The sequence below is a fragment of the Coffea eugenioides genome, chromosome 3 (genome assembly GCF_003713205.1).
Source record: "Coffea eugenioides isolate CCC68of chromosome 3, Ceug_1.0, whole genome shotgun sequence".
Lineage (NCBI taxonomy): Eukaryota > Viridiplantae > Streptophyta > Magnoliopsida > Gentianales > Rubiaceae > Coffea > Coffea eugenioides.
Window position 1 is genome coordinate 40,523,788 of NC_040037.1, and position 14,488 is coordinate 40,538,275.

Consider the following 14,488-nt stretch of genomic DNA (forward strand, 5'->3'; position numbering starts at 1 on the left):
AAGTACAAAAAAATTTTAAATTGTACCTATAATCATGTATTATACGAGTATATTATGAGTACTTACTAACTAAGGTACTAAACTTTAATCATTGATAAAACATCTTATCGTTATTTCAAATAAACTTTCTAATACTAGTTTGAGATAAGTTTTAAAGTAAAATAGTACATGTGTCCCATAAATCAGTAAATCTTGATTATTAATCAAATTTGCCATGTTATCAGTAATAATTACTATTTATGTAAAAAAACTTAGTATTTCTTGAATTAAACTTGCTATTACTTGAAGTAAAATAGTACATGCATTTGCTTGCCTTTTGCTTTCGTTAATTATAAAATTAGACATAATTGTAGAAACCTCCTATAGGTTTTTGACATATGCACACGGCCTTCCCTAACATTTGCAAAACTATACAAAACTTCAAAAACTCTAAGGTTTATATTACAAATTTAATTCCAACGAAGTTTACTAACATTAAAAAAATTACTTTACATGGGGGAGTGAAGTGAAAAAATGAGAGTATAATAATATCCCTTAATTGTTTATTCCATAAATATCCCTTATACATGTATATGAGTTGAATTTGTCTAATAATAGAAATAATTTTTGGTGTAATGGGCCATTTTTTTGTGCAATTGGAGCATATTTTGCCTGAATAAAGCTATTTCTAAGATTTTACCTGAATACCTAAATTATATGGACGGTTGGCGGATTTACCTTTAATATAATAATAATAGTAATAGAATTACTATTATTATTTGCTAGCAAAGCACAACATTATTTCCCTTCCCTTCTACATTCTCTGTTCATGCAGCACTTCCCCTCGACATTTCTCTACTTTTCATTGCTCTCTTATTCACCATGTTAATCCAAATGAATATGTGATTTTATTAATTTCAAATGGGTAGCTAAATAAAACCAATTAATTAGTGGCTATTAAATGGACAGATTTCGACTGCCTGTTTATAATTAATTCAATTAGACGTAAATCCAAATTCATTAGTAAGCAAATGAATTTGAATTCGTATACACAATAATTATATCAAAGTTTTTGCAAAGCCATATCTATCCAGTATTTCCTATTCTTTAATTTTCATTTATTAAAAGTTTTGGAAACAAAATTGGTTTTATTTATCAAAAGTTTTGGAAATAAAATTGGTTACAGTAAAACAAACTGCCAACTATTTATTAAGCACTAATGTGAAAGTATTTTCAAGTACCTTTGTCTGCTTGACATTTAAACTAATTTTTTATTATTACCACACCCATTCGGTGTGTCATAACCAGTGCTTATAATAATTGAAGTTTTTGCACCAGAATACACCATGTCTAACGTTAATTGTTGGGGTTAAATGCAATAAAATCATGACTAACTATATACTTAATTGAATTTACCCTTTAAACTATAGTAATACACTTTTTCCTCCCTTGAATTATTGGCAAAAAAATTTTGGGGTTACAGAAAGGCATCCTCAATGTTCCGTAATTTTGGCCAATTAGGGACAATTGACTGGAAATGAAGAATTGATCGTTAGAACCAACAGTTTTACCTAACAAAAAATGGGTAAAATCGAATGGAGCCATTTTTAACGGAACAATTGGAACGGACAAAAAGCTCCATTCTTCTCTTTCTTCCCTCTGCCTTTTTGCAACCCCAAATTTTTTTTGTCAATCTCTGGAGTTTTAACGACCGTTATACAACTTTCAAAATAAACAAATTCATTCTAAATTTTTATTTGGGATAATTTCATAAACCAAATCGCGGTCACTTTTTATAAAGTATCACTTTCCTATAAAAGACCAGTTCTTTATGACTTTCCTCCATTATAAGAACATAGTACCTATTTTTTCATAAATAAATTTATTTATCGAATAAAATAAAAATAAATCTATTTTCAATAAAAGACCAACTCTTTATAGCTTTTCTCCATTATAAGAACAGAGTACCCATTTTTCCATAAATAAATTTATTTATCGAATAAAATAAAAATAAATCCGTTTTCCAATAAAACACCAACTCTTTATAACTTTCCTCCATTATAAGAACAGAATACCCATTCTTTCATAAATAAATTTATTTATTGGATAAAATAAAAATAAATCCATTTTTCAATAAAAGACCAGTTCTTTATGGTTTTCCTCCATTATAAGAACAAAGTATCCATTTTCCCATAAACAAATTTATTTATCGGATAAAATAAAAATAAATCCGTTTTTCAATAAAACACCAACTCTCTATGACTTTCCTCAATTATAAGAACAGAGTACCCATTTTTTTATAAATAAATTTATTTATCGGATAAAATAAAAATAAACCCGTTCTCCAATAAAACACCAGTTCTTTATGGCTTTCCTCCATTATAAGAACATAATACCATTTATGGGTAAAATCGTTGGTTCTAACGATCAATTCTTCATTTCCCGTCAATTGTCCTTAATTTGCCAAAATTACGGAACTTTGAGGATGCAATGTGTTTGGGGTGAAACTTTGAGAATGAAATTGGCCAACCACCCAAACTTTGAGGATGAAAAGTCCATTTTTTTCTATAAGATATTTAATCAAATGTTATTTCTTGTTTTAATTTTAGTTATGACTATGCTACATATTTATTAAATAGACATATCTTTATAATTAAAGTTAATATTTGATATTTTAGGATGCCATATATTTAAATAGATGAAAATTATTTTGAACATAACATATTAAAATAATTTTGTTTGTCAATCATTTTGGCCCCTCCCCCCCAAGGAAAAAATCTTGGCTTGGTCACTGCCTAGGAGGAAATTAGGGCTGGCTAGCAAAAGATTGTGAAAATTTACCTTTATACCCTAATTATTTGGAAAAATCTAATGAACAAATTTGCAAAAGAAATCTTGTTTCTTGCCAACAAATTAAGTAACTAATAAATCACCTGTAATGTTACTTTAGCATATTTAATTTATGTTAAATACAAATTCTACCAGTGTTCCTTTCGTAAAAATATAAGTGTAACACTTTTTCAATTTTAGTTACATACATTTATGTATTTTACATAAATGTAATGATTCAGAATAAAATACCCATAAATAACCAGTATTTTGTTGATATAATGCAAAAAACCCATAAATAGCTGGTATGTTATGGGCGCAATCTTTTTTACTTTCACATATTTAAAATTTGTTAAATACAAAATCTACTAGTTTCCCTTTCGTAAAAATATAAGTATAACACTTTTTCAATTTTAATTACAAACATTTATGTATTTTACATAAATATAATGATTTAGAGTAAAATGCCCATAAATAACTAGTATTTTGTTGATGTAATGTAAAAAACTCATAAAGAGTTGGTATGTTATGGGCAAAAACTTTTTTACTTTCACATATTTAAAATTTGTTAAATACAAAATTTACTAGTTTTCTTTTCGTAAAAATATTAGTGTAACACTTTTTCAATTTTAGTTACAAACATTTATATATTTTACATAAATGTAATGATTTAGAGTAAAATGCCCATAAATAACTAGTATTTTGTTGATATAATGCAAAAAAATCATAAAGAGCAGGTATGTTATGGGCAATATGTTTTTTACTTTCACAAAAATCAGTTTATGTTAAATACAAGACAACCAGTTTCCCTTTCGTAAAAATATTAGTGTAACAGTTTTTCAATTTTAGTTACAAACATTTATGTATTTTACATAAATATAATGATTCAGAATAAAATGCTCATAAATATATAGTATTTTGTTGATGTAATGCCCATAATCGGGAGAATCAATTGGAATCTACTATTTCTCAGCTTTGAACGCTTTATGTAAAGTAGAGATATTTGTCTTCAATTAAATGTGAAACAGGTAACAATCTGTCTTCCCATGAACCCAGTTTCCATAAATGTTAATATTTTACTAATATAACAATTAAAATCAATTTCAATAATTCAAATTTAGTAGGTTAGATAAAAGTTGTTAGAAAAGTAAGAAACCAAAAGAAAAATAACTCAAATTTATTAAAAGTCCAAAAAGGATTCAGTACTTCAGCTCTAGAAGTCCTCCAAATGACTATATATTAGAACAGCTATAATCAAAATAGATTACATAATTAAAATCCTTAATATTTCAAACATTTATTTTCTTAAGTTTCACTTCTTAAAGGCCTCAACTCGTTATTCAATAATGACCATATGTTGCTTCAAAGCCAAGCATGGCTGTGTTTAGGTGTTTAGTACTGCTTACGCTTCCTCTTCGGTGTTTTATTTTTAAACCCATTATATTTATGTTAATTCCGTGACACCCTAATACATTTCCAACTTCTGCAGTACGCAACATTTCCAAACCGCCTGCGCCTGTTATAGGTCACCACTTGCTTTTGTAGAAATATTTCCTTCATCGTCCGTACATGTCAGCTTGCAACGTGCCGATTTCTTTGCCATATTCTTTACCTTTCCGCATCTGTTTTGGATTAGTTGAATACACGGCAGAATTTACCCATGTCTAAGGTCTCTTTTGTCAAAATTAGTAAAATGTGTCAAATCGTGCGGTATCATCAGAAGTAGGACAAGGTGCTCGACCCTCGAGGAGGAGTCATTGATTCTGGCTGTAGATAGTCCTTATGTACCAAAACTTTATGGAAATTGCCATGATGTGCTCCACCGAGGAACAAAGCTTTTAAAGCGATGTACGAAGGCATCAAACATGAGAGTTTAGCCTAAGTAGAGGTAGGTTTGGCTTGTAGTCACGTTAACGGAGATTAATCATATCTTGGCATCAAAGAAAAGGTTAAAAGAATTAAAAAAAAAGTCATGAAAATAAAATACCAAAGAATAGTCGAACGACTCCCGACAATTCCTACGCCCAATCCGATAGTCAGAAGAATAGTATACCCCATTTGGCAAATAAATTTTTTTAGTATTTATCTAAAATTTTACTGTAACTTACTATAGAAATTGTAAAATTTTTTTGAATATTTTAAAGTAGTTTAAAATTTTCAAGAAGTTTTTTAAGTTTATTATAGTTAAAATTGTTAAAAAACTTGTAACAGATAAACTTGGTCAAAAATTTATTTGCAATATTTGCAAACAGAGCTTTGTCTTGTTACTTGTCTTGAAAATACCTTTTAAAACGCTACTATGTTTTTGTACAACTTGTATGCAAATTTTTTGGTTTTGTATCAAACTTTGGGCCTGTTTGACAAATAAGTTTTTGGTCAAATTTATCTTCTATAAGTTTTTTTAATAATTTTAATTACAGTAATAACAAAAAATTTATTAAAATTTTTAAACTATACACTTCAAAATATTTAAAAATTTACATACTTTAAAATTTTATCTTACAACTTTTACAGTAAGTTATCGTAAAATTCTAAACAAACACCCAAAAAATTTATCAGCGTGGGACCTTTATTCTCCACAAGTAGTTAAACACGTTTAGCTGGCAGAACAGGAGTCAAGAAAGTTGCCATTGGATAGCTGTGGCTCTAAGCAAATACTAGTGTTTACTCATAAACTTGTCTAGCATTTTCTCCAACCAAGTCTTCCACCACTTTTTTCCTCTCAGTTTGTTTAGGCTCACAAGCAAAATGGCTGAGCTAGCTCTGCTTAGTGCCTCGGTGAAGGCCATTGTACAGGGTCCGCTGGACAAGGTGATTTCTCTAGTCAACAAAGAATTTAGCCTGATCTACGGCTTCAAGAAAGATCTTGAAAAGCTGAGAGGATCACTGGCCATGATACAGGCGTTCTTGCGAGATGCTGAGAGACGACCAGTTGGAGAAGAAGCTGTAAAACTGTGGCTGGAGAAACTTGAAGGCGTGGCTTATGATGCTGATGATGTACTGGACGAGATGAACTACAAAATTCTCCAACACAAAGTAAAGCTACATAAGAAAGCGGAAAGCAAGGTAAAAATCTTCAGCTTGCTCTCAAATCCCTTTTCTTTTAACAAGAAATTGGCTGGTAAACTCAAGGACATAAATTCAGACTTGAAAAGGATTAACCAGGAAGCAAATGAGTTCGGCCTTCAGTTCCATATCAGAGACGTGGATGCAGATTCTGCTGCTGCTGCTGTGTTTTCTCATTCCATAGCAAGAAGCAGAGAGACTGACTCAGTAAGTGTTGATCCTAATGTTCTGGGAAGAGATAATGATAAATCTGATTTAGTACAAACATTGATGAGATCAAGGGATGAAGTTGTTTCAGTTATTCCCATTGTGGGAATGGGTGGATTGGGGAAAACAACTTTAGCTCGGTTAATATACAATGATGAAAGAATTAAGAACTACTTTGATGCAAGAATTTGGGTTTGTGTATCTGAAAGTTTTGATGTAACTAAGCTCTTTGCCATGATGCTCGAATCATTGACACAATCGCATGTTCAAGTACAGGGCAGGGAAGCCATAGTGAAAAACCTTCAAAAGGTTATAGGGGTTGGAAGATATCTTCTCATACTAGATGATGTTTGGAATGATAAAGCTGATAAATGGGATGATTTTAAAAGATCAATGGAAGGGATCAACACAACCAAGGGAAATAGCATTGTTGTGACTACACGTAGCGAACAAGTAGCTTCAATAGTTGCGACGCTACCCCAACATTTCCTTAGAAAGTTATCTGAAGAAGATTGTCTGTCAATATTGAAAGCTAGAGCATTCCCAGGAGGGGAAGTTCCAAGGGAATTGGGCGCCATAGGGAAGAAAATTGCAGCCAAGTGTCAAGGTTTACCATTAGCAGCAAATCTGGTAGGAGGAATTTTACGCAACAAGGGAAAATCTGAGTGGATGTCAATTTTGAATGACGGCCTTTCTCATGTAAATGGAGATGAAAATGGTAGTAATATCTTGCAAATATTGAAGTTGAGCTTTGATCATTTGCCAACTCCTGCTGCTAAAAAATGCTTTGCTTATTGCTCAATCTTTAACAAGGATTTCAATTTGAAAAAGGAACAAGTGGTTCAACTATGGATGGCAGAAGGATTTTTGTATTCAAATCAAGGAAGTGATGTGATGGAGCAAACGGGGAGAAAGATTTTCCACATTTTAGTGCAAAACTGCTTACTTCAAGATGTGGAGAAGGATATATATGAGAACGTCATTAGCTGTAAGATGCATGATCTTGTGCATGATCTTGCAAGTTCTGTTTCAAGTGCCAAAGGCAGATGCCTCACATTGAGCACATCAAGTGAAGCACCCCAAAATCTGTTGGAAGAAAAGGAAAGAAATCTGCGCACGTTGTTCCTGAAATATGATGTTTCTCACCAAGTGTTGCTAGAGTTTGTATTCTTGCGTGTACTAAATCTGGAGGATGCAGTAGTTGTTAAGGAACTGCCCTCCAAAATAAAAAAGCTAACACATTTAAGATATCTTGATCTGTCAGGAACCCACATTAAGGTTCTGCCAAACTCCATTTGCAAGCTGTATAATTTGCAAACTCTGATTTTCCTCAATCTATTTGGTTCTGTCGATAAGTTTCCACCAAATTTTAAGAATTTGATCAGCTTGAGACACCTTCATTTTTATTTTCCGGAAAGATTTCAAATGCCACTTGGGATGGGAAAACTGACTGATCTTCAAACATTGTCATGCTTTTTGTGGATCAAGAGAAGGAGTCTAGGGTGCTTGAATAATCTTGGAGGTGAATTGAAGATACGCAATCTAGAACTGGTGAAGATGCAGAAGAAGCCAGAAGTGCATAGTTATCTGGAAAGCCAAATATTACAAATTGGAATATTACTGGGGAACAAATAGACAAGGTGACAACCGGGACGAAAATGTACTGGAAGGCCTCCAACCTCACCCAAATATAAAAACCTTGAAGATAGAGAACTTCATGGGCAATGAGTTTCCTTTGTGGGCTCTGAAAATGGCTGTGAACACTGAGAATGCGTGGTCATTACTTGAAAATTTGGTGGAGATAAAACTAATCCAGTGTGAAAGATGTCAAAAAATTCCAATGCTTGGGCATTTACCATTTCTCCAGCGTCTCAGATTGCAAGGGCTAGCTAATGTAAGAACTATAGCTCCTTCATCTTATGGAACTGATTACTACATTGGATCGAGCAGTAGTAGTCTAGGTAGAGCCATATGGTTTCCAGCACTTGAAAATCTCATTCTAGAGGAAATGATGAGCTTGGTAGAATGGATTGATGTTCCAGATATGCCATCTTCAAGTACAACAGCATCAAGTGAAGAGAGCTTCTTTCCTCGCCTCCAAGACTTGATCATCAGGGATTGCCCGAATTTAAGGACCACTCCAAGAAAATTCCGTTGTCTCGCTGGTTTAAGCATAGCGGGTGATAGCAGCATCTTGCCATTGTCAAGCATATGCAGTAATGTTTTCACTCTTGAAACACTAAACATATTTGGCCTGTCAGATCTAACATGTCTTCCAGATTGTTTATTTCAAAACAATCCAAAGCTTGCACATTTGAGCATGGCCTATTGCTCAAACCTGACAAATATTGCTTCAAACTTGTCGGGGTGGGCCAATTCTCTTAAGATATTGGAGATTGAGCACTGCAACAGTCTGGTTGACTTGCCACAAGGATTGCACACCCTCCAGTCACTTGAGAGACTAACAATAAATGGATGTGGCAGTCTCAGATCCATACCAGCGCCAGAGGGCCAAGGCCAGGGCCTTACTTCTCTTTGTAACTGCGAGTTTGCTGGTTGTTATGGATTGACCAACATCCCAGGAGAAGCATTGCAGTTTTGCACCTCTCTGGAGTCTCTGTCAGTGAAGTATTGCGATGAGCTTGTAGCTTTCCCGGTGGATTTGCAGAAGTTGCCCTCTCTCATGTGTCTGACGATACATCACTGTCCCAAATTGGATATAGTGCCCAGAGGATTGTGTGGTCTGACTAGGCTAAGGCAATTGGACCTTGGTTGTTTCTTGGAGTTTGGCTCATTCCAAATCATTTTCAATGGCATTGAGCAGAATCTTTCATCCCTTTACGAACTAGAATTGTTTGGGTGTTCTGACTGGGATTCTCTGCCTGATCAACTTCAATACCTTTTTTGAGCAATTTCAGTTCAATTATTTAGCTTCAGAGTTAAAGGCATGAAGATATGAATCTGGGCAAAACATAAAATCTATTCTTGATAGTTTTAGCAACATGTCTAAAAAGAAACAGCAACTAAGAAATTCTGAAGAAACCATCTTATTATAAGCTATCAGAATACTTCTGAAAGTTGACCTCATTCGGTGTTAAATTTGAGTTATTATCATCCCAGTTCATAAGAAATATCAAGTTGTTTGCTATGTGCCAAATCTTGAAACTTCTGGGATCAAGTATCAATTTCTTTTTGATAAAAAATCAAGAATCAGAGGTAAACCTTGCTCAGTTGAAATTTTAACCAGAGCTTTAGATTTTTCAACTTAAGGACTTCAGGTGAAAACTTAAAAGCTGATCTTGGATACACAGTGAAGAAGATTACTGGAAAAACTACATCATCAGCTGAAAAGTTTAAATACTTGAGAAATTGAATTGATTAATGATCAGTGTCAATTTACTTTGCTGCAGTGGAATGATTATGTTCACCTTCCTGATTCATCATGCCACAGGCTATTGGCACACCACCTATTTTGCTCAAATCTCCTGTACAAAATTCAAGATTTGCTCCTTGGTAGAACAGCTTTTATCATTCTGTGATTTTCAGTCACTTTGTCATAAAGGGTTCTACAGCTGAATGCTTCTCTTGGCTATTGCTGTATTATTTTTGCAGCACCTTAATCTCATATGTTCCTTATATTATATGGACTTGACTAAAGCTATATATGCTTGTAAAGAAATCATTTCCTGAACCTAATTAATTAAAGCTGATTTTCCCACTAAATTGGAGGCAAACTCTGAGGTAAATTGATGCAATTATTCTACTCCTTATATGCTATCCGATGTCTGATGTTTTAAGATTAAGATTTTTTTCTTAGTTCAAATGTAACCTGAAGAACTGAAATTCTCTGACTAATAAATCTCCCCATAAAATAGAAATTATGAAAAACTTGGAGATAAAGTATAGATAATAACTCAGAGCAATTTTCATCATTTTGATAACTTGATTAGAATGCAACTGCAAAACCAAGGATCATATCTTCGAAGGGCTTCAAAGAAGGTGGTTTATACTCAGGTGAAATACCAAACAAAACTCTCAATTACATTAACTTTCTACACTTGATATAAATTTCCAACTGCCAATTGTTAAAAAAAAAAACAGTTTCTTTCAAAAAGATAATGTAAAAAACTACCAGCTCAACAACTTGCTCTAAGAAATACTCTGTTAAAATTCCATCAAACAGCATATCATAACAACTCTATTTCATCTGGCATTGATAGAAATTGAGAAAAACCAAAACAATGTCCTTAAGGATTACTAACTTCAGCCAAGAAAAGAAAAGCTTTAGTATTACATGCAAAAGAAAATGAAAGATTGAAAATAAAAAAAAAATTTAAAAAAAAAAGAGAGGTTACTGATATGATTGTGCCTAACAATTTGTTTAGAAACCTCAATAATCAGTTCAAAGTTTGTGGAAACCTTGAAACTAAGCTAAGCTTCATTGTTTGCATGTGATAAGATGAGTTGCTTACGAACTCTTAATCTGATATAAAAATTTATAGACCTCTGGGAAATCTTAATGGTTGCAAACAGGGTAATAATAGTTTAAACGGATATCGAATTTCTTAAAGCAATACTATATTTTCCCATTAGTGCTATTAATTCTCCAAGCTCAGTACACCATATAGAAGGCGGCATGGGAAATAGGCAGTTTTACATCTATTATTAACATTGGATAACGAACAAGCTCTATATTCAAAATCTCATTAACTTTCAACTGCAGTAAAATATCTAACTGTTTTCTTTGCTTGACAAATACTACAAACAAATTAAATGTGTTACCACAAATGCCAAACTTCTTAATTTAGTTAATTCTTCAAATTCTTTCTCTTTTCTAAAATTTAATATTTTTAGTATTTTATGTTAAATGCTCCAAATATAGAAAATTCATCCTCCTCACAAAATCAAAACCACCAAAATTTCCCAAATTTCTCATTTGTTGGTATTCCTACAAATGTGCAAAATTAATAATATTATTTTTTAGAAAATAAAAAATCCAAAAGGTAAAAAATTTAATGAAAGTTTAATAATTTATTTTTTAAAAAATAATGAAATTACTTTATTTATTTATGGGATATGAGTTATTCATTATTAAAATAAATGTCTGATTTGATTGTGGATCTATGTTATTATACCGTGTACAGTGTAATTTATTGTGAGTGAGAATATAATAAAATATGAGATAGTAGAATGCTGATATGGCACCATGGATGCATTAATGACCAATTTGGAACACTTTATAATCATCCTGACTCAAGAAATAAATTATTAAGACATATTTGAAAAAAAGTGGAAATCAATGTAAATTGAAATTTAAAAAAATATGAGACTATTATAGTTATTTAAAACACTAAGGGGCACAGCAAAAATAACAGAAAAGTTTTATATTGTAAGTCCAATGCCCCTTTTTGAAAGCCCACTCTTTGGTGGAGAAGGGGAGAAAGGGTCCTGGTCACGCAAAAAGAGAGTTGTAGAGGAAAATTTTGACAGAAGATACATCATAATTTGTTTACATTGAGCAAATTTTTTTGACAAATTTGAGCATTTTAATTGAAGTATGTCCTTTTTTTTAGATGGATAACAGCATATATTCTTTAATCTGTATTTGATTCTAATTCAACATGAAATAGGCGTAATCAAGAAAATGTCATATCTTTGTTAAGAACAAGATTCAATAAAAGTCTTTTAACCTTGACGCTCAAGAACTACTGGTGTAAAAAGTTACTTATTGTATTACGGCTAGGCAAGTCATAGGCACAAAGCTAGTAAAAACAAAGGAAAAGAAAAATAGCGAAATAAAAAAATTAAGAAAAACAAAATGGATTTTCAGATACTTCCCCAAGGTTTTAATAATTTCACCTTCCTTTTCTAAAATTTTAAAAATATCACTTGTCTCCTTGTTAGCCATTCGGGATCAAATGCTTGCTCATTGATTGAAATAACTTTTCTATCTTACAACTTAGGAAATTTTACTTAGTTATATGGAAGAATAGTTGAGTCTTTGTACAAAATTAACCATACATTAGAATGTAAAAATTTTAAAAATCTTGAGTACTAAATTCATAATGATATTTGTTAAATATTTTAAAATTTTTTTCTATATTTTAGTAGTTCCTATAATTTCATCCTCCCAAAAAAATAAGAATTTATTATTTTATAATTTTTTCATAAGAATAATAAGATGAATACGATAATACACAAAAAAAAAGAGGGTAAAGTATTATAAGTAATATGTTTACAATTAGATTTTATTAGGTTATGGTTAAAATATCATTGCCACCCGATATGAGTGGTGCGGCATAACAAAAAGAGTAAAGAATAAAAAAGTTATGGATAAAATATAAGTACATATAATCTATTCTTCCCTTCCTTCTCCAAAATATTTGGTGTTTCTTTTCTTTTCTTTGTCTACATAATTCAAACAAGATGGTTAGAATATGATTTTTCTACTTTGATTTACTTGTTTTTCCATTAAAATTATTTCCTTTCTATTAAACCTAACTTTTCCTGAGAGTTGTTATTTTTTTCATTAATAAAGATGAAAATTTCTTAGCAATCATGAGAAATAATGGACCTGTAAGTGAAAGAAATAATTCAAAAATATAATATATTTTATCATATTTTGTATTTCTATCTATTGTGGTGTTTTTTCTTGAAGAGGCCATACTTTCTCTTGTCTAATTCTTAGTTAAAATCTTCCAAGTTCCAATACTAAAAGTTTAAGAATTCTATGTGTAAATCTTGATTCCCAATTAGCAAAATTTCCTGTCCAATTCTTTGATTCTTGTTTTGTGTAGTTCTATGAAAAGTAGCCATTGCTATTGAATTTTGTTATGCTCATGTTAGCATTGCAATTTTCCCCACTTACATTGACACTTCCTAACTTTAGATCTCATTTTTTTTATAACTTTTTGAAGTTTTTGTAGAAAGTATTGCAATTTGCCTCTGTTTGGATCCACTAGTTTTTCAAAAACTAGCTTTTTAAATACTATAAAAAATTTTTAAAAGTACTCTAAAAGATACTCTAAAAAGTAGTCTAAATTTTTTTAAATATTTTTTTTAATATTAAAAAAAATTCCAAAATATATTTTAAAAACTCTAATACTCTTAAATATTCCAAAATATTTTCTAAAATATCCCAAAATATACTCTAAAAACTCTGATATATTAAATTTTCAAAAACACCCCCCAAAACAGCTAAAGTGATTTTATAACTATCAAAAAAAATTTATAACTTTTTTGAGTTTTTATAGAAAAATATACTATAGTGATTTAATATAATGAAGTAAAAAGATGATTGAAAAATATGTATGAAAAATTTTTCCATGAAAAATAGGAATAAACATGCTTCTATCTTGGGGTGCTTTGAATGATATGTTTTTTGGGTGGTTTATATAAAACTTTACTATAACTTACTGTAGAATTTATAGAAAAAGAAAAACTTTTCATTTTCCTTTTCCTTTTCATTTTTTTTCTTTTCCTCTCTTTTCTCTCTTCTTCCTCCTCTTGCTACTACCATTGCTCTAACCACTGCCAATCGGCATCTCCGCCGCTTTATCCTTCTCTCTCTCTCCCCGCCTTCCTATCATCCTCTCTCTTTCCCTCATCCTCATCTCTCCCAATCCTCCTCTATTCCCCTTCCCCGGTCATCCCCTTTCCCTGGGATACAACCTTTGGTCATGCTTTCTGGTTGTGCGACTAGGGGTCACGTTGGAGAGGAAAGAGGAGGAAGTGGGGGAAGGAGAAGGGATGAGGTGAGTGATGGGAAGGGGGAAGAGGTGGGATAGGGACGAGAGGGAGAGAGGAGGAGAGGAGGAGGAGGAGAGGGAGAGAGAGAGAGAGAGAGAGATAAAAAAAAGGATGGAGCTGCAGAACCTGTGAAGATGTGATGCACACGCTGGATCTTTTCACATGGTGTGCATGAGTAGTCCTTCACATGGTGCGTATGAAAAGCCACAGAAATGCAGCTAGAGAGGTTAGGCAGCCTAGTTGCAGTCAGTTATGACCATGAAGACGTTCGTAACAGCCATGCACACGTCGGTTACGGCCATGTAGCTGGAGTTGTTAGCTAGTTAGTTAGCTAGTCTGTTAGCTAGTCTGTTAGTAAGAATATATAGACGTCAAAAGAGGTCAGCACTAGCCTGACCTGACCTGATAACCCACTTAGTAGCCGACATACACTACTATAAATAGGAATTAGGGGTTGGGAAATAGGACAAGCATTCTGATGATATTTTGTAACTTTGCCTTTACATCTTTTCTCTCTTGTAGTCTCTATATCATTTCATCAAATAACATTTCTGCTTCATCTGTCGACCTTCGAAGTTAACTTCTCCGCCATTCTTGTAGCTTCAAGGTCACGGATAGGACATCTCTACTAACCTCTGCATCAGTGATATCAGAGCTG

At 32.3% G+C, this 14,488-nt stretch overlaps 1 protein-coding gene across 1 annotated transcript; it reads left to right on the forward strand.

Moving 5' to 3' along the window:
- The first annotated feature begins 5,556 nt into the window (after window positions 1–5,556).
- LOC113766613 (putative disease resistance protein RGA3) lies at window positions 5,557–7,716 on the forward strand. Its single transcript, XM_027310788.1, has one exon. It carries the CDS (start codon window positions 5,557–5,559, stop codon window positions 7,714–7,716), a length of 2,160 nt encoding a protein of 719 aa, XP_027166589.1.
- The last annotated feature ends 6,772 nt before the right edge of the window (window positions 7,717–14,488 follow it).